This window comes from Oncorhynchus clarkii, chromosome 7, assembly GCF_045791955.1.
Source record: "Oncorhynchus clarkii lewisi isolate Uvic-CL-2024 chromosome 7, UVic_Ocla_1.0, whole genome shotgun sequence".
NCBI classification, from domain to species: domain Eukaryota; kingdom Metazoa; phylum Chordata; class Actinopteri; order Salmoniformes; family Salmonidae; genus Oncorhynchus; species Oncorhynchus clarkii.
The window spans coordinates 88206453-88227983 of NC_092153.1; the positions used below are offsets into that span (position 1 = coordinate 88206453).

Here is a 21531-nt window from a genome sequence, read left to right on the forward strand (position 1 = left end):
AAGCGGTTTGCTGATGTCAACGTTGTGAACAGAGTGCCCCATGGTGGCGGTGAGGTTATGGTATGGGCAGGCATAAGCTACGGACAACGAACACAATTGGATTTTATCAAAGGCAATTTGAATGTACAGAGATACCGTGAGCCCCATTGTCGTGCCATTCATCCACCGCCATCAGCTCATGTTTAAGCATGATAATGCACGGCCCCATGTCGCAAGGATCTGTACACAATTCCTGGAGGCTGAAAATGTCCCAGTTCAACCATGTCCTGCATACTCACCAGACATGTCACCCATTGAGCATGTTTGGGATGCTCTGGATTGATGTGTATTCCAGTTCCCGCCAATATCCAGATACTTCGAACACCCATTGAAGAGGAGTGGGACAACATTCCACAGGTCACAATCAACTCCCCTATCTATTTTGTAAGGTATCTGTGACCAACTGATGCATATCTGTATTCCCAGTCATGGGAAATCCATAGATAAGGGCCTAATGCATTTATTTAAATTGACTGATTTCCTTACATGAACTGTAACTCAGTCAAATCTTTTAAATTGTTGCATGTTGAGTGTATATTTTTGTTCAGTGTAGAAAGGTAACTAACCACTCTACAAAAAAAGAAAAAAGAAATAGGAGAAAGAAAAGGTACAGGGAAAACAGTCACAGAGGACAGATACAACATGATAATACCTAGACCACAGCCAACCCCACAGAGGACAGATACAACATGATAATACCTAGACCACAGCCAACCCCACAGAGGACAGATACAACATGATAATACCTAGACCACAGCCAGCTCCACAGAGGACAGATACAACATGATAATACCTAGACCACAGCCAGCTCCAGTCTCAGCCTCAGTCCCCGCCTCAGTCCTGGTCTCCTGGACAACATGGATGGGCATCTGCCTGCAGTTGATAAACCTCTCTCCTTCCTGAAGAGACTTCATGTCATGGATTACAAACGGCTGCAGAGAGACAACAAACAAACAAAATCAAGCACATTACTGTGAAACATGGCGACTATCTGGAGACAAGGAAACACCCTGTTATAACATGATGACTATCTGGAGACAACACCCTATTATAACATGATGACTATCTGGAGGCAACACCCTGTTATAACATGATGACTATCTGGAGGCAACACCCTGTTATAACATGATGACTATCTGGAGACAACACCCTGTTATAACATGATGACTATCTGGAGACAACACCCTGTTATAACATGATGACGATGTGAAGACACCCTGTTATAACATGATGACGATGTGAAGACACCCTGTTATAACATGATGACTATCTGGAGACAACACCCTGTTATAACATGATGACTATCTGGAGACAACACCCTGTTATAACATGATGACTATCTGGAGACAACATCCTGTTATAACATGATGACTATCTGGAGACACCCTGTCATAACATGATGACTATCTGGAGACACCCTGTCATACATAACATGATGACGATGTGGAGACAACACCCTGTTATAACATGATGACTATCTGGAGACAACACCCTGTTATAACATGATGACGATGTGGAGACAACACCCTGTTATAACATGATGACTATCTGGAGACAACACCCTGTTATAACATGATGACTATCTGGAGACAACACCCTGTTATAACATGATGACTATCTGGAGACAACACCCTGTTATAACATGATGACGATGTGAAGACACCCTGTTATAACATGATGACGATGTGAAGACACCCTGTTATAACATGATGACTATCTGGAGACAACACCCTGTTATAACATGATGACTATCTGGAGACAACACCCTGTTATAACATGATGACGATGTGAAGACACCCTGTTATAACATGATGACGATGTGAAGACACCCTGTTATAACATGATGACTATCTGGAGACAACACCCTGTTATAACATGATGACTATCTGGAGACAACACCCTGTTATAACATGATGACTATCTGGAGACAACATCCTGTTATAACATGATGACTATCTGGAGACACCCTGTCATAACATGATGACTATCTGGAGACACCCTGTCATACATAACATGATGACGATGTGGAGACAACACCCTGTTATAACATGATGACTATCTGGAGACAACACCCTGTTATAACATGATGACGATGTGGAGACAACACCCTGTTATAACATGATGACTATCTGGAGACAACACCCTGTTATAACATGATGACGATGTGGAGACAACACCCTGTTATAACATGATGACTATCTGGAGACAACACCCTGTTATAACATGACTAACTGGAGACAACACCCTGTTATAACATGATGACTATCTGGAGACAACACCCTGTTATAACATGATGACTATCTGGAGACAACACCCTGTTATAACATGACTAACTGGAGACAACACCCTGTTATAACATGATGACTATCTGGAGACAACACCCTGTTATAACATGATGACTATCTGGAGACAACACCCTGTTATAACATGATGACTATCTGGAGACAACACCCTGTTATAACATGATGACTATCTGGAGACAACACCCTGTTATAACATGACTAACTGGAGACAACACCCTGTTATAACATGATGACTATCTGGAGACAACACCCTGTTATAACATGATGACTATCTGGAGACAACACCCTGTTATAACATGATGACTATCTGGAGACAACACCCTGTTATAACATGATGACTATCTGGAGACAACACCCTGTTATAACATGATGACTATCTGGAGACAACACCCTGTTATAACATGATGACTATCTGGAGACAACACCCTGTTATAACATGATGACTATCTGGAGACAACACCCTGTTATAACATGATGACTATCTGGAGACAACACCCTGTTATAACATAATGACTATCTGGAGACAACACCCTGTTATAACATGATGACTATCTGGAGACAACACCCTGTTATAACATGATGACTATCTGGAGACAACACCCTGTTATAACATGATGACTATCTGGAGACAACACCCTGTTATAACATGACAAACTGGAGACAACACCCTGTTATAACATGATGACGATGTGGAGACAACACCCTGTTATAACATGATGACGATGTGGAGACAACACCCTGTTATAACATGATGACTATCTGGAGACAACACCCTGTTATAACATGATGACGATGTGGAGACAACACCCTGTTATAACATGATGACGATGTGGAGACAACACCCTGTTATAACATGATGACGATGTGGAGACAACACCCTGTTATAACATGATGACTATCTGGAGACAACACCCTGTTATAACATGATGACTATCTGGAGACAACACCCTGTTATAACATGACTAACTGGAGACAACACCCTGTTATAACATGATGACGATGTGGAGACAGCACCCTGTTATAACATGACTAACTGGAGACAACACCCTGTTATAACATGATGACGATGTGGAGACAACACCCTGTTATAACATGACTAATTGGAGACAACACCCTGTTATAACATGATGACGATGTGGAGACAACACCCTGTTATAACATGATGACTATCTGGAGACAACACCCTGTTATAACATGATGACTATCTGGAGACAACACCCTGTTATAACATGATGACTATCTGGAGACAACACCCTGTTATAACATGATGACTATCTGGAGACAACACCCTGTTATAACATGACTAACTGGCGACAACACCCTGTTATAACATGATGACGATGTGGAGACAACACCCTGTTATAACATGATGACGATGTGGAGACAACACCCTGTTATAACATGATGACTATCTGGAGACAACACCCTGTTATAACATGATGACGATGTGGAGACAACACCCTGTTATAACATGATGACTATCTGGAGACAACACCCTGTTATAACATGATGACGATGTGGAGACAACACCCTGTTATAACATGATGACGATGTGGAGACAACACCCTGTTATAACATGATGACGATGTGGAGACAACACCCTGTTATAACATGATGACGATGTGGAGACAACACCCTGTTATAACATGATGACTATCTGGAGACAACACCCTGTTATAACATGATGACGATGTGGAGACAACACCCTGTTATAACATGTTCCATCAAACCCCTGCAACTTATTCAGAACACTGCCACCAGATCTGGTCTTCAACCTTCCCAAGTTCTCCCATGTCACCCCACTCCTCTGCACGCTTCACTGGCTTCCAGTCAAAGCTCACTTCCACTATAAGACTATGATACTTGCCTACGGAGCAGCAAGAGGAACTGCCCCTCCCTACCTTCAGGCTATGATAAAACCCTACACCCCAACCTGGGTAGTCTGTTCTGCCACCTCTGGTCTCTTAGCCCTCCCACCTCTCTATGGGAGGGCAGCTCCCGCTCAGCCCAGTCAATGTTCTTTTATGACCTAGCACCCCAATGCTGGAACCAGCTTCCCCCTGAAGCTAAGACAGCAGAGTACCTGCCTATTTTTGGTAAACATCTGAAACCCTACCTCTTCAAAGAGTATCTTAAATAATCCCACAGCACCCCTCCCCTCCCCCACCCACTAGTACTGACTTCCCCCCCTACTAGAACTGAATTTCCCTGATACTAAACTCAGCAAAAAAAGAAACATCCCTTTTTCAGGACCCGGTCTTTCAAAGATAATTAGTTAAAATCCAAATAACTTCACAGATTTTCATTGTAAAGGGTTTAAACACTGTTTCACATGCTTGTTCAATGAACCATAAACAATGAAGGAACATGCACCTGTGGAACGGTCATTAAAACACTAACAGCTTACAGACGGGAGGCAATTAAGGTCACAGTTATGAAAACTTAGGACACTAAAGAGGCCATTCTACTGACTCAAAACCACCAAAAGAAAGATGTGGCCAGGGAAATAAATTGCAATGCCCGTACTATGAGACGCATAAGACAGCGCTACAGGGAGATGGGACGGAGAGCTGATCGTCCTCGCAGTGGCAGACAACCTGCACAGGATCGGTACATCCAAACATCACACCTGCAGGACAGGTACAGGACGGCAACAACAACTGCCCAAGTTACACCAGGAACACACAATCCCTCCAATGCTCAGACTGTCCGTAATAAGCTGAGAGAGGCTGGACTGAGGGCCTGTAGGCCTGTTGTAAGGCAGGTCCTCACCAGACATCACCGGCAACAACGTCGCCTATGGGCACAAACCCACCGTCGCTGGACCAGAGAGGACTGGCAAAAAGTGCTCTTCACTGACAAGTCGTGGAAATCCTCCTCCCTCATGTGGTACCCTTCCTGCCACCAGCCATACTGCTCATTCTGTGCATTATTTCCTGCAAGACAGGAATGTCAGTATTCTGCCATGGCCAGCGAAGAGCCCGGATCTCAATCCCATTGAGCACGTCTGGGACCCTGTTAGATCGGAGGGTGAGGGCTAGGGCCATTCCCCCCAGAAATGTCCTGGAACTTGCAGGTGCCTTGGTGGAAGAGTGGGGTAACATCTCACAGCAAGAACTGGCAAATCTGGTGCAGTTCATTATTACATTTCTGTTAGGCACATGTCTGTGGAACTTGTTCAGTTTATGTCTCAGTTGTTGAATCTTGTTATGTTCATACAAATATTGACATATGTTAAGTTTGCTGAAAATAAACGCAGTTGACAATGAGGACATTCCTTTTTTTGATGAGTTTATAATCCTAACCCAAAGACATCCATAACCATAATACAAGCCTAATATAACCCTAACATAACCCTAATACAACCCTAACATAGCCCTAATATAACTCTAAACCGAATACAACCCTAACCCTAACATAAGCCTAACATAACCCTAACCCCAATATAACCCTAACCCTAATATAACCTTAATATAACCCTAACCCTAATATAACCCTAATATAACACTAACCCTAATATAACCCTAATATAACCCTAACCCCAATATAACCCTAATATAACCCTAACCCTAATATAACCCTAACCCTAATATAACTCTAACCCCAATATAACCCTAACCCTAATATAACCATAATATAACCCTAACCCTAATATAACCATAACCCAAACATAACCCTAATATAACCCTAACCCTAATACAACCCTAACCATAATATAACCCCAATATAACCCTAACCCTGATATAACACTAATATAACCCTAACCCTAATATAACCATAATATAACCCTAACCCTAATATAACCATAACCCTAACATAACCCTAATATAACCCTAAACCTAATACAACCCTAACCCTAATATAACCCTAACATAACACTAATATAATTATAACCCTAATATTACCCTGACCCTAGTATAACCCTAACATAACACTAATATAATTCTAACCCTAATATAACCCTAACCCTAATATTACCCTAACCCTAGTATAACCCTAACATAACCTTAACATAACCCTAACCCCAATATAACCCTAACCCTAATATAACCCTAATATAACACTAACCCTAATATAACCCTAATATAACCCTAACCCCAATATAACCCTAACCCTAATATAACCCTAATATAACCCTAACCCTAATATAACCCTAACCCCAATATAACCCTAACCCTAATATAACCCTAACCCTAACCCTAACCCGAATATAACCCTAACATAACACTAATATAATTCTAACCCTAACCCTAACCCTAATATTACCCTAACCCTAGTATAACCCTAGTATAACCCTAACATAACCTTAACATAACCCTAACCCCAATATAATCCTAACCCTAATATAACCCTAATATAACACTAACCCTAATATAACCCTAATATAACCCTAACCCCAATATAACCCTAACCCTAATATAACCCTAATATAACCCTAACCCTAATATAACCCTAACCCTAATATAACCCTAATATAACCCTAACCCTAATATAACCATAACCCTAATATAACCCTAATATAACCCTAACCCTAATATAACCCTAATATAACCCTAACCCTAATATAACCCTAACCACAATATAACCCCAATATAACCCTAACCCTGATATAACCCTAATATAACCCTAACCCCAATATAACCCTAACCCTAATATAACCCTAACATAACCCTAATATAACCCTAACATAGCCCTAATATAACCCTAAACCTAATACAGCCCTAACCCTAATATAACCCTAATATAACACTAACCCTAATATAACCCTAATTTAACCCTAACCCCAACATAACCATAACCCTAATATAACCCTAACATAACCCTAGTATAACCCGAATATAACCCTAACATAACCCTAGTATAACCCTAATATAACCCTAACATAACCCTAGTATAACCCTCATTTTGCTGAGTTTAGTACTGACTTTTCTCCCTACTAGTACTGACTTTTCTGATAGCTACTTCATTGAGGAAAAATGTACTTTCTATAATATGTGGTTGTCCCACCTAGCTACATTACATGACCAACCGTATGTGGACATCTGCTTGTCAAACATCTCATTCCAAAATCATGGGTATTAATATGGAGTTGTTCCCCCCTTTACTGCTATAACAGCCTCCACTCCTCTGGGAAGGCTTTCCACTAGATGTTGGAACATTGCTGAGGGGACCTGCTTCTACTCAGCCACAAGAGCATTAGTGGGGTTGGGCACTAATGTTGAGGCGATTAGGCCTGGCTCGCAGTTGGCATTCCAATTCATCTCAAAGGTGTTCGATGGGGTTGAGGTCAGGGCTCTGTGCAGGCCAGTCAAGTTCTTCCACACTTATCTCAACAAACCATTTCTGTATGGACCTCGCTTTGTACACGGGGGCATTGTCATGCTGAAACAGGAAAGGGCCTTCCCCAAACTGTTGCCAGAAAGTTGGAAGCACAGAATTGTCTAAATGTCATTGTATGCTGTTGTGTTAAGATTCCCCTTCACTGGAATAAAGGGGCATAGCACGAACCATGAATAACATCCCCAGTCCATTATTCCTCCTCCACCAAACTTTACAGTTGGCACTATGCCTTGGGGCATTTAGTGTTGTCCTGGCATCTGTCAAACCCAGATTAGTCCGCCGATTAACCCATTTCATGAAGCTCCCGACAAAGTTATCGTGCTGACTTTGCTTCCAGAAGCAGTTTGGAACTCGGTAGTGAGTGCTGCAACTGAGGACAGATGATTTTTATGCGCTTCAGCACTCGCTGGTCCCATTCTGTGAGCTTGTGTGGCCTACCACTTTGTGGCTGAGCCGTAGTTGCTCCTAGATGTTTCCACTTCACAATAACATCATTTACAGTTGATCGGGGCAGCTCTAGCAGGGCAGAAATTTGATAAACTGACTTGTTGGAAAGGTGGCATCCTCTGACGGTGCCACGTTGAAAGTCACTGAGCTCTTCAGTAAGGCAATTCCACTGCCAATGTTTGTCTATGGAGATTGCATGGCTGTGTGCTTGATTTTATACACCTGTTGCTCACAGGTGTATAAAATCAAGCACACAGCCATGCAATCTCCATGTGTGCAATCTCCACATGTGGCTGAAAAAGCAGAGTCCACTAATTCGAAGGGTGTCCACATACACTATATATACAAAAGTATCTTAAGATGAATGCACTAAGTTGCTGTGAGTGAGTCTCTGCTAAATGACTAAAATGTAGAACGAGGAGAGGAGTGAGATCTGCAAGGCCATGATGCTGGAACTAAAACACAGATCAGAGGTCAGACTGAGGGTTTACACTGATAGTTTAGTTTGTTAAATAACATGCTGCTGTTTCCTGCCATGCTTCCTCTGGTCAACTCTTTCAACTCAAAACATTTCACATGTATCAGAATGTGGACTGTTGTTCTTTCGTTCTATTCAGATCTATTCCATTGTACTGTATATTCTACTGTACTCTGTCAAAGGTTATCAATAAATGTCACAATAAGGTAAGATGTGCCTTCTGTCAGTCAATGAGATCTCCATCTCTGTTAAAACCATTGACATCTGTGTGGCGTTTTCAAGGGATTGTCAAATAAATGTTACAAGTATTTGGTTGTAATATGATCACCTCTTGAATAGCAATCAGAACTACTAATTTCAGATTATTCCATACAAACAATTGTGCACTTCAGCTCTATCAGAGTTATACAGCAAGTAACTGCAGCCCCCATTCTCATTGACAGGGCTGTAGTGGAGCAGGTTGAGAGCTTCAAGTTCCTTGGCGTCCACATAACCAACAAACTAACATGGTCCAAGCAGACCAAGACAGTCGTGAAGAGGGCACGACAAAACCTTTTCAAATCAAGGTATGGCAACTGCTCGGCTTCCGACTGCAAGGCACTACAGAGGGTAGTGTGCACGACCCAGTACTTCAAGCTTCCTGCCATCCAGGACCTCTATACCAGGCGGTGTCAGAGGAAGGCCAAAAAACTGTCAAAGATGCCAGCCACCCTAGACATAGACTGTTCTCTCTGCTACCCACGGCAAGTACTGGAGTGCCAAGTCTAGGTCCAAGAGGTTTCTAATCAGCTTCTACCCCCAAGCCATAAGACTCCTGAACATCTCATCAAAGTGCTACCCAGACTATTTGCATTGAACCCCCTCTTCTACACTGGTGCTACTCTCTGTTGTTATCTATGCATAGTCACTTTAATAACTCTACCTACATGTACATATTACCTCAATTACCTCGACTAACCAGTGCCCCCGCACATTGACTCTGTACCGGTACCCCCCTGTACATAGCCTCCACATTGACTCTGTACCGGTACCCTCTGTATATAACCTCCACATTGACTCTGTTTTTTTTATTTATTTTTTATTTCACCTTTATTTAACCAGGTAGGCTAGTTAAGAACAAGTTCTCATTTGCAACTGCGACCTGGCCAAGATAAAGCATAGCAGTGTGAACAGACAGCAACACAGAGTTACACATGGAGTAAACAATTAACAAGTCAATAACACAGTAGAAAAAAATGAAGAAAAAAATAGTCTATATACATTGTGTGCAAAAGGCATGAGGAGGTAGGTGAATAATTACAATTTTGCAGATTAACACTAGAGTGATAAATGATCAGATGGTCATGTGCAGGTAGAGATACTGGTGTGCAAAAGAGCAGAAAAGTAAATAAATATAAACAGTATGGGGATGAGGTAGGTAAAATTGGGTGGGCTATTTACCGATAGACTATGTACAGCTGCAGCGATCGGTTAGCTGCTCAGATAGCAGATGTTTGAAGTTGGTGAGGGAGATAAAAGTCTCCAACTTCAGCGATTTTTGCAATTCGTTCCAGTCCCAGGCAGCAGAGAACTGGAACGAAAGGCGGCCAAATGAGGTGTTGGCTTTAGGGATGATCAGTGAGATACACCTGCTGGAGCGCATGCTACGGGTGGGTGTTGCCATCGTGACCAGTGAACTGAGATAAGGCGGAGCTTTACCTAGCATGGACTTGTAGATGACCTGGAGCCAGTGGGTCTGGCGACGAATATGTAGCGAGGGCCAGCCGACTAGAGCATACAGGTCGCAGTGGTGGGTGGTATAAGGTGCTTTAGTAACAAAACGGATGGCACTGTGATAAACTGCATCCAGTTTGCTGAGTAGAGTGTTGGAAGCAATATATATAGCTCCCTGTATATAGCCTCCACATTGACTCTGTACCGGTACACCCTGTATATAGCCTCCACATTGACTCTGTACCGGTACCCCCTGTATATAGCCTCGCTATTGTTATTTTGCTGCTGCTCTTTAATTATTTGTTACTTTTATTTCTTAATTTAAGGTATTTTCTTCAAACTGCATTGTTGGTTAAGGGCTTGTAAGTAAGCATTTCATTGTAAGGTCTACCTGTTGTATTCAGCGCATGTGACAAATACATATTTATTTGATTTGATTTTCATGATCAGTAAACATAAATTGATCATCTAGTTTCAGAAGGGTAGCCTACCCATTTGACATTTATTTTGCTTCGTCAGAGATTAGACTTTTGTTTTCGAATCATCCTGATAAAGTTGTCAGTCTGAGTACTGTCATCACCACTAATAGATGCTAGCTATCTAGTTTATCTCCTGAAAGTTAGCTAGTTAACTAGCCATATTGACGTGATCTGTCATTAGCTAGCCAGCCAATTTGACGTGGACCATCAATCAATGTAGCCTATCTTATGTCTGTCAGACGCATTAGTGATTAAACACAATTAAAAACAATGTTGAAGAGGGTAGATAGATAGTATTAGTTAGCCAACTTAGAAATAAATACATAACTTATCACTATGTTTAGCCAACTGACAAAGTTTCTAGCTACTGGTACTAGTCAACATTGTTAGCATGCTGTACACACTACATGACTTCTACTGGTACTCGCTTGTCAACATTATTAGCTAGCTATACACATTATATGACTGGCTGAACGACAACATGAATAACATACAGCTGGCAGGTTTTAAGCTTTTTGGGCAGGATAGAACAGCGGCCTCTGGTAAGACAAGGGGTGGCAGTCTATGTATATTTGTAAATAACATCTGGTGCATGAACTCTAAGGAAGTTTTGAGGTTTTCGCCTGAGGTAGAGCATCTCATGATAAGCTGTAGACCACACTATTTACCAAGAGAGTTTTCATCTATATTCTTCAAAGCTGTCTATTTACCACTAAAAACTGATGCTAGCTCTAAGACCACACTCAATGAGCTGTATACGGCCATAAGCAAAAAGGAAAATGATAAATGTGTAACCAGAAGAAAAAAAATATCTTTAAACAGGTCAACATTCACAAGACCGCAGGGCCAGACAGATTACCAGGATGCATACTCCGAGCATGCGCTGACCAACTAGCAGTTGTCTTCACTGACATTTTCAACCTTTCCCTTTCCCTGAATGAGTCGTGTTTACCGACATGTTTCAAGCAGAACACCATAGTCCCTGTGCCCAAGAACACTAAGGTTACCTGCCTAAATGACTGTCGACCGTAGCACTCACGTCTCAGATCCTCAAAAGGTTCTACAGCTGCACCATCGAGAGCATCCTGATGGATTGCATCACTGCCTGGTATGGCAACTGCTCGGTCTCCGACCGCAAGGCGGGGGGTAGTGCATACGGGTAGTGTGTACGGCCCAGTACATCACCGGGGCCAAGCTTCCGTCCATCCAGGACCTCTATACCAGGCGGCATCAGAGGAAGGCCCTAAAAATGGTCAAAGACACCAGCCACCCTTGTCATAGACTTTTCTCTGCTACTGCAAGGCAAGCGGTACCAGAGCGCCAAGTCTAGGTCCAAAGGCTTCTTAACAGCTTCTATCCTCAAGCCATAAGACTCTTGAACAGCTAATCAAAGGACTACCCAGACCCCTCTTTTACACTGCTGCTACTGACTGTTTTATAATCTATGCATAGTCATTGACTATGTACCTCCTGTATATAGCCTCTTTATTGTTATTTTACTGCTTCTGTTTATTTATGTTACTTTTTTTTAAACTTGAAGTTTTAAGAAAAATAAGTGTTAAAGCATTGTTGGTTAAGGGCTTTATAATTAAGCATTTCACTGTAGGGTCTACACACCTGTTGTATTCTGTGTTTGTGACAAACACGATTTGATTTGAAATGCCACCTTCTGCTGCTTGACAAGCAGAGCTCAAAGGATGGACAATTAACCTAAACCACACATACTTGTCAGGTATAGTACATTTTTATGTCACTTAAATCTCCAATTAGTGGTGGCCAATGTTGAGAGAGAAAGGTGTAATCCAGCTGTTTCTGCACTGTAATGCATTGGAGCAGGCTATGCTTGCCCCCCAGCTGTGAATGGAATGTTTGAAATGGAACAAAATGACCATTTCTAAAAACCTACAATGTGCTCTGTCATAACACTCTACAGTAATGTTCTACCGTTCTCTGCCATAACATTCTACTTTACTGACATAACATTCGACTGTACTCTGGCATAACTTTATACTGTACTGGCATAACGTTCTACTCCATGTGTTATTAGTGTGGACAGGACATCAACCTGAAAGTCTTTTGACTAGTAACACAAGTATTTCTGCAAGTACCACCCATGTGACTGAAACCTGAATTTCCACTGACTAGTCTCTTAGTGTGTCGACTAGGGTCCACACCTGCTGAAGGACAGGTATGTCTGTGTGACAACATGCATCTCTGCATGGCAGATATCTCAGCTTGGATGTCGGCCCACCACCTATCATCACATGGTGTGATAGCGAATAGCTACTGTGCCATGTTAGTATGGTTGTGACTGTGATAGGAAATAGCTAGTAGCTACTGTGCCATGATAGGTCTCGTCCATACCGCGTTATCCCCAGTCTTTCCAGACAGGATGGCCCTGGCCTTGGCCTTAGTGAGGGGGAAGTATTTGAGATAGGACTCCAGCAGCAGCTTGGCCAGGCTCCTCAGGTCGGCAGCCTCAGGGTGCATGATGTCCATGTCAGTAGAGAACTCAGCTAGGAGCTTCTCCTTCTCAGCCTGGGGCATCCGTCCAAAACGAATGGCTATATGGGAAACAACACAGACAACATTATCAGATCAATAACGACAAACCTCCTGCCATTGACAACTTAGATGGAAAACTACTGAGGATGGTAGCTGACTGTGGCCACTCCTATCTGTCATATCTTTAATCTGAGCCCAGAGGAAAGTCTTTGTCCTCAGGCCTGGAGGGAAGCCAAAATCAGTCCCGCTACCCAAGAGTGGAAAAGTGGCCTTTACTGGTTCTAACAGCAGACCTATCAGCTTGCTTCCAGCTCTTAGCAAACTGTTGTAATTTTTTTGGGGACCAAATACAATGCTATTTCTCTATAAACAAATTGACAACAGACTTTCAGCATGCTTATAGAGAAGGGCACACAACATGTACTACACTGATACAAATGACTGATGATTGGTTGAAAGAAAATAAGAAGATTGTGGGAGCTGTCCTGTGAGATTTCAGTGCACCCTTTGATATGATTGACCATAACCTGTTTTATGGCTTTTCAACCTCTTGCCATATTGTAGATTTAGAGCTATCAATCTAAAACTCAGAGTTTTATTTAATGGAAGCCTCTCTAATGTCAAACATGTAGGGTGTGGTGTACCGCAGGACAGCTCTCTAGGCCCTCTACTCTTTTCTGTTTTTACCAATGACCTGCCACGAGCATTAAACAAAGCCTGTGTGTCCATGTATGCTGACGATTCAACCATATACAGTACCAGTCGAAAGTTTGGACACACCTACTCATTCAAGGGTTTTTCCTTTGTACTCTTTTCTAGATTGTAGAACAATAGAGAAGAGATCAACTATGAAATAACACATATGGAATCATGTAGTAACCAAAACAGTGTAGTAACCCAAGAATTAAAAATATATTTCAAATTCTAACAGAGTAGCCACCCTTTCTCTTGATGACAGCTTTGGACACTTGGCATTCTCTCAACCAGCATCACGAGGAATGCTTTTCCAACAGTCTTGAAGGAGTTTCCACATATGCTGAGCACTTGTTGGCTGCTTTTCCTTCCCACTGCAGTCCAACTCATCCCAAACCATCTCAATTGGATTGTGGTCGGGTGATTGGAGGCCAGGTCATCTGATGCAGCACTTCATCACTCTCATAGGTCAAATAGCCCGTACACAGCCTGGAGGTGTGTTTTGGGTCATTGTCCTGTTGGAAAAAAAATTATAGTGCAAACCAGATGGGATGGCGTATCGCTGCAGAATGCTGTGGTTGCCATGCTGGTTAAGCGTGCCTTGAATTCTAAATAAATCACTGACAGGATCACCAGCGAAGCACACTCACACCACCTCCTCCATGTTTCACGGTGGGAACCACACATGCAGAAATCCATTTATCTACTCTGCTTCTCACAAAGACGTTGGAACCAAAAATCTCACATTTGGACTCATCAGACAGATTTCCACAGGCCTAATGTCCATTGCTCATTTTTCTTGGCCCAAGCAAGTCTCTTCTTCTTATTGGTGTCCTTTAGTAGTGGTTTCTTTGCAGCAATTCGACCATGAAGACCTGATTAACGTAGTTCCCTCTGAACAGTTGATGTTGAGATGTCTGTTACTTGAACTCTGTGAAACATTTATTTGGACTGCAATCTGATGTGCAGTTAACTCTGGATCTTCCTTTCCTGTGGTGGTCCTAATGAGAACCAGTTTCATCATAGCGATTGATGTTTTTTGCAATTGCACTTGAAGAAACCGTCAAAGTCCTTGAAATGTTCCGTATTGACTGACCATGTTTTAAAGTAATGATGATGTCATTTGTCTTTGCTTATTTGAGCTGTTCTTGCCATAATATATTCTGTGTACCACACCTACCTTGTCACAGCACAACTGATTGGATCAAACACATTAAGGAAAGAAATTACACAAATGAACTTAACAAGGCACACCTGTTAATTGAAATGCATTCCAAGTGACTACATCATGAAGCTGGTTGAGAGAATGCCAAGAGTGTGCAAAGCTGCGATCAAGGCAAATGGTGACGACTTTGAAGAATCTCAAATATAAATAATGTTTTGATTTGTTTAACACTTTTTTTTTTGGTAACTATTCTAAATTTATAGTTTATGTCTACCTTATTATTCTACAATGTATAAAATAGTAAAATAAATTAAAACCTTGGAATGAGAAGGTGTGTCCAAACTTTTGACTGGTACTGTACATGTCAGCAACCACAGCTAATGAAGTAACTGAAACCTTTAACAAGAAGTTGCAGTCAGTTTCGGACTGGATGGCAAGTAATAAACTGGTCCTGAACGTCTCTAAGAATACATCATATAGATTCAATGGTTGTAAAGACCAGAAGAGGTCTGTCCATAGTGAAGAGATGCTCTGCTTTTTTGATAACACACTCCAAAAAGGAAGTCCTGCAGGCTCTAGCTTTGTCTTATCTCGATAATAGTCAAGTCATGTGATCAAGTGCTGCGAAGAAAGACATTCTTAAGCTGCAGATGGCCCAGAACAGGTCTCTCTCGTCTAAGAGTTGAGGAGTGACTGACTGCATCACTACTTTTTTATAAGAAACATTAATGTTGTCACGCCTGCGCCCACTCCCTCTCCTGCAGACAGGCTGCCCATCATTACGCACACCTGTTACCATCATTACAGGCATCAGCACTCCATTGGACTCACCTGGACTCCTTCACTTTGTTGATTGCCCCATCCATATCTGTCTATTCATCAGTTTGTTCCCAGTGTCAGCATTAATGTAGTTTTGTTTCCCGTCCAGACGCTGTCCGTGTTTTGTTGCATGTTCGTTATTTATTAAATGCTCACTCCCTGTACTTGATTCCCATCTCCTGTCCTCACAAATGTGTTGACAATTCCAAATTGTTTGCAAGTCAACTTGCACACAGCTCTGACACACAAAGTTAACTGACCAGACATGCCACCAGGGGTCTTTTCAGTCCCTAAATGCAGAAAAAATGATATTATATAGAGCCATTATTGCATGGAACTCCCATCTCATTATGCTCAAATGAACAGCAAACCTGGTTAAAAAAAACTGATGAAGCAACACCACTGTTTTTCCACTATTTAACCTAGATTGTGTGTGTGTATGTATTATATATTATGTCCTTGAGCTGTTCTTGTTTATTGATGTTTTGTGTAGACCCCAAGAAGAGTAGCTGCTGCTTTCACAACCGCTAATGGGGATCCTAATAAAATACCAAATTCCATATACAGCGCAACCCTCAATCTACAGAGTATCTCCCCAAACCGTTCTCAGCGCCATCGTCCATGTCTCCCCGTGTGTGTGTGGTATGTAAATGTGTATCTCATCATATCTGACATGGACAGAGAGTTGTGAGAAACATTAACAAATAAAGTGGAAAAACAGGCAATTTAATATTTTGTTTCTAGTTCTGTAAACGTGATTATTAAAACGGATCATAATAATCAATAACAAATAAATACTGACTCAAAGAGATTAATGGTTGACGTCACCAGAGTGACTAGACAACTGATTATTGTATGACTTCCTATCACGTTTGACCTTTATGCACCTTTCTACAGTGTGCCATTACTGTCAAATACCAATATCAGTTATTGACCACAGTTTCAAGTGTCATTGAATGGCAAATATCAAGATTAGGAAGACAGAGGTTGATTAACCAGACTTTTTTCCCCCTCTGATTGATAGAACGGATAGGTTGAACTGGAGCTTTGTGAATGGTTTTCTTTCTGACTTACCTCCAATCTGTGGATTTACCAAAATCTCTAATACAGGTTTACAGTATATTACATTATATGTCTAATACAGGATTATGTTCCCCTCTGCGTCAGTCAGGCGGCAGGACAAGCCGTTTCATTTAGAAGTCAACAGTATTGTCGGCCTGTTATATATGGTTAAGGCTATGTCTAAACCTGTTTTTGTATAATGGTGACTTGCAGAGTAATAAATTATCTGGTCTATCAGCCATCACACCTTTTGTAAATGTATACGTTGCTCCTCCTACGCCTGGGCACCCAGCCAAGCACCATGACACAGCAGAATCTACAGCCAGCTACCTAGCGCTAGTGTGTGTGCCTACGTGTGTAATCCTCTGTGAATCATTGATGAAAACACAACTCCCCTGGCAGATTTCACTAGCCACTACAGCTTATGATGGGATGTGAGAGTGACTGTATATAAGGAGCAATTCAGATGACCCTGCCGCTATAGGGACTACACCTGGACTAGAATCACATGACTTTCTCTGGGAGAAACCTTGCCTCAGAGCGAAACGTATTTGACTCAAATCCCTGCCACTCCATTTAACATGATATGATACTTCACGTTAGGTTACATTTCATTGGCCTACCAATGTAATAGCAGTTGTACAATAGCATACAATTCATATATTATCCTACTTCTTGATCATACCAGTTTGCTTTGACTCGTTTAGTAAGGTATATTCTGTTCGACTGCTTTAGTGTGATATATTACATTCGACAACTCGTGGATGTCATCTTTATGTCTCTGTGTCCAGTACGAAGGAAGTTAGAGGTAGTTTGCAATATTATGTTCGACAGCTTTAATATTATATTCGACTGATGTATTATGTTGGTCAGCTTTAGTATGATAAATTACATTCAACACATGGATAACATTTGTACAGTATGTCTCTGTGTCCAGTATGAAGGATGTTAGAGGTAGTTTTGCGAGCCAATGAGTTAGCACAATGACTGGAAGTCTATGGGTATCTGCTAGACTTGCTGTCATTGTGCTAACACTAGTTAGCAATTGCACTAGCGTTAGTTAGCAACTTCCTTCAAACTGCACCCAGAGACAAACATTTTATCCATGAGTTCATCCAACTCTGGAGAAGTAGCTAAAGGGCCTCTGATTAAAAATCCCAAAGTATCCCTATCAAATCTAATTTTATTGGTCACATGTGCCGAATACAACAGGTGTAGTAGACCTTACCATGAAATGCTTAGATACAAGCTCTTAACCAACAACATAGTTCAAGAAATGAAGTTAAGAAAATATCTACTAAATAAACGAAAGTAAATTATTTTTTTAATAAGAAGTAACACAAAATAACGAGACTATATACAGGGGGTACCGAGTCAATGTGCGGGGGTACAGGTTAGTCGAGGTAATTTGTACATGTAGATAAGGGTAAAGTGACTATGCTTAGATAATAAACAACGAGTAGCAGCAGTGTAAAAACAAAGGGGGAGGGGGGGTCAATGTAAAAAGCCCGGATGGCAATTTGATTAATTGGCTTGGGGGTAGAAGCTGTTAAGCAGCCTTTTAGACCTAGACTTGGCGCTCTAGTACCTTTTGCCATGCGGTAGCAGAGGGAACTGTCTATGACTTGGGTGACTGGAGTTTTAGACAATTTTTTGGGGCCTTCCTCTGACACGCCTATTATTTAGGTCCAGGATGGCAGGACGCTACCCTCTGAAGTGCCTTACGGTCGGATGAAGAGCAGTTGTCATACAATAGTGAAAGTGAACAAGTGGTCACGGGTCAGATGACAGAAGAATGGAGGACACTGAAGCAGAAATTCCTTTAACCACAAAGTGGCATATTTACTGGGTAGTTTGTCTGTGCTGCATCACAAAGGAAACAAAATAACATGTATCCAATCAAATTCATAATCACAAAATCAAATCATTCTCATTAATAACATGAGGTAACATGAGGTAATTCAGTTAAAAAAGAATTCAATATGAAGCATGATTGAGTAACAGGATCATAAACATAATCATGATAATGCAAATAAATCGATCAATTATTCAATCTATAATATCAGTGTGATATCAATATTACGTTTCATATTTCATACTTTCAGGTTTGTCTAAATATGTAAGTCATTTCGTAACAATTTAACCAGATATCAATGGCATAATTGGCCTGTGATGATCTGTAGGGCCTTGATCATTGTCCATTGACATAACACAATAGATTTGAAGTGTGCTCTCTAAGCCGTGTTCTGCGGTAATAACTACAAAATAGCCTCCCAACACTCTACTCTGCAAATTGGATGCAGTCTATCACAGTGGCATCCATTTTGTCACCAAAGCTCCATATACAACCCACCACTGTGACCTGTACGCTCTCGTTGGCTGGTCCTCGCTACATATTCGTCGCCAAACCCACTGGCTCCAGGTCATCTAAGTCTTTGCTAGGTAAAGCTCCGCCTTATCTCAGCTCACTGGTCTCCATAGCAACAGCCACCCACAGCACGTGCTCCAGCAGGTATATTTCACTGGTCATCCCCAAAGCAAACACTACCTTTGGCCGCCTTTCCTTAAAGTTCTCTGCTGCCAATGCCTGGAACGAATTGCAAAAAAAAATCACTAAAGTTGAAGATTTATAATCACCATCAGCTTAAAGATCGCTGCAGCTGAACACAGCCCATCTGTAAATAGCCCATCCAATCAACTACCTACCTCTTCCCATATTTGTTTTTCTGCTCTTTTGCACACCAGTATTTCTACTTGCACATCCTAATCTGCACATCTATCACTCGTGTTAATTGCTAAATTGTAATTACTTAGCCACTATTGGCCTATTTATTGCCTTACCTCCTTCATTTACACACACTATACAGATTTTTCTATTGTGTTATTGACTGTATATTTGTTTATCCCATGTGTAACTGTGCTTTTGTCGCATTGCTTTGCTTTATCTTGGCCAAGTCGCAGTTGTAAATGAGAACTTGTTCTCAACTGGCCTACCTGTTTAAATAAAATAAATAAACAATAACTGATGGCCCGCTCTCCCGATCTCAACAGATAGTTCAGATGAAAGATTCAGTGGAGTTACGTTGATTTGTGGACGCACAGAATGTCTGGATTAGACGGAGTTGGGGAATAGAAAGCAGCGAGGTCAGGCGGTGGCCATTTCCTCCTTTTAATGAGTTGAGATCTGACAGACATTTCCACCTGACCTAATTAAAGCGCTCTGGGTCAGCTGCGCAAGTGGCCATCAAATATAGGGCGATTCCACCAACTTCATGAGCCTTTTCTACAAACAGCATTCTCACATAGGTGTGTTCCTCATGGCTACCGACGAGTGCTACAGGGCGGTAGCCATTTAGGCAGGTTACCATCACTTTCTTGGGCACAGGGACTATGGTGGTAACTTGCCAGTTGGTCCGTGCATGCTCTGAGTACACGTCCTGGTAATCTGTCTGACCCTGCGGCCTTGTGAATGTTGATACGTTTAAAATCGCTTAAGGATCCGCCCATTTTTTTCAATTTTCACCTAAAATGATATACCCAAATAGCTCTGTAGCTCAGGACCTGACGCAAGGATATGCATATTCTTGATACCAATTGAAAGGAAATACTTTGACATTTGTGAAAAATATATCACATTAGATCTGGTAAAATATACGTTTTTTTGTACCATCTTTGAAATGCAAGAGAAAGGCCATAATTAATTCCATAATTAATTAATCTAGCCTAGGTGCAATTTAGACTTTGGCCACTAGATGGCAGCAGGGTATGTGTAAAGTTTTAGACTGATCCAATGAACTATTGCATATCTATTCAAAATGTTGTATCAAGACTGCCCAAATGTTTCTCATTTGTTTATTCATACATTTTTAAGTTCATAATTGTGCACTCTCCTCAAACAATAGCATGGTATTCTTTCACTGTAATAGCTACTGTAAATTGGACAATACAGTTAGATTACAAGTTTTGCTCACATCAGCTACGGAGAGCAGGATCACACAGTCATCCAGAACAGCTAGTGCTCTCATGAATGATTCAATGTTGCTTGCCTTGACGCGAGCATAAAGGCATTTAGCTCGTCTGGTAGCTCTGGGCAGCTGGGTTTCCCTTTGTACTCTGTAATAGTTTGCAAGCCCTGCCACATCCGACGAGCATTAGAGCCGGTGTAGTAGGATACAATCTTAGTCTTGTATTGACGTTTTGCCTGTTTGATGGTTCATCGGAGGGCATAGCAGGATTTCTTATAAGCTACCGGATTAGTGTCCCGCTCCTTGAAAGCAGCAGCTCTGTTCCCATTATAGCTTTTAGCTCGATGCAGATGTTGCCTGTAATCCATGGCTTCTGGTTGGGATATGTACGCACGGTCACTGTGGGGATGACGTTGTCGATGTACTTATTGATGAAGCCGGTGACAGAGGTGGTATATTCCGCAATTCCATTGGATGAGTCCTGGAACCTATTCCAGTCTGTGCTAGCAAAACAGTCCTGTAG

At 41.6% G+C, this 21531-nt stretch overlaps 1 protein-coding gene across 1 annotated transcript in view; it reads right to left on the minus strand.

The window, feature by feature from the left end:
• LOC139413959 (peroxisome proliferator-activated receptor gamma) overlaps positions 1-21531 on the minus strand; it is a 105007-nt gene that overhangs the window by 25899 nt on the left and 57577 nt on the right. Inside the window, exons 5-6 of the mRNA XM_071161853.1 lie at positions 13164-13363; positions 833-971 (exon numbers count right to left, since the gene is read on the minus strand). Coding sequence (XP_071017954.1) covers positions 833-971; positions 13164-13363 — 339 coding nt within the window. The remainder of the gene's footprint in view (positions 1-832; positions 972-13163; positions 13364-21531) is intronic.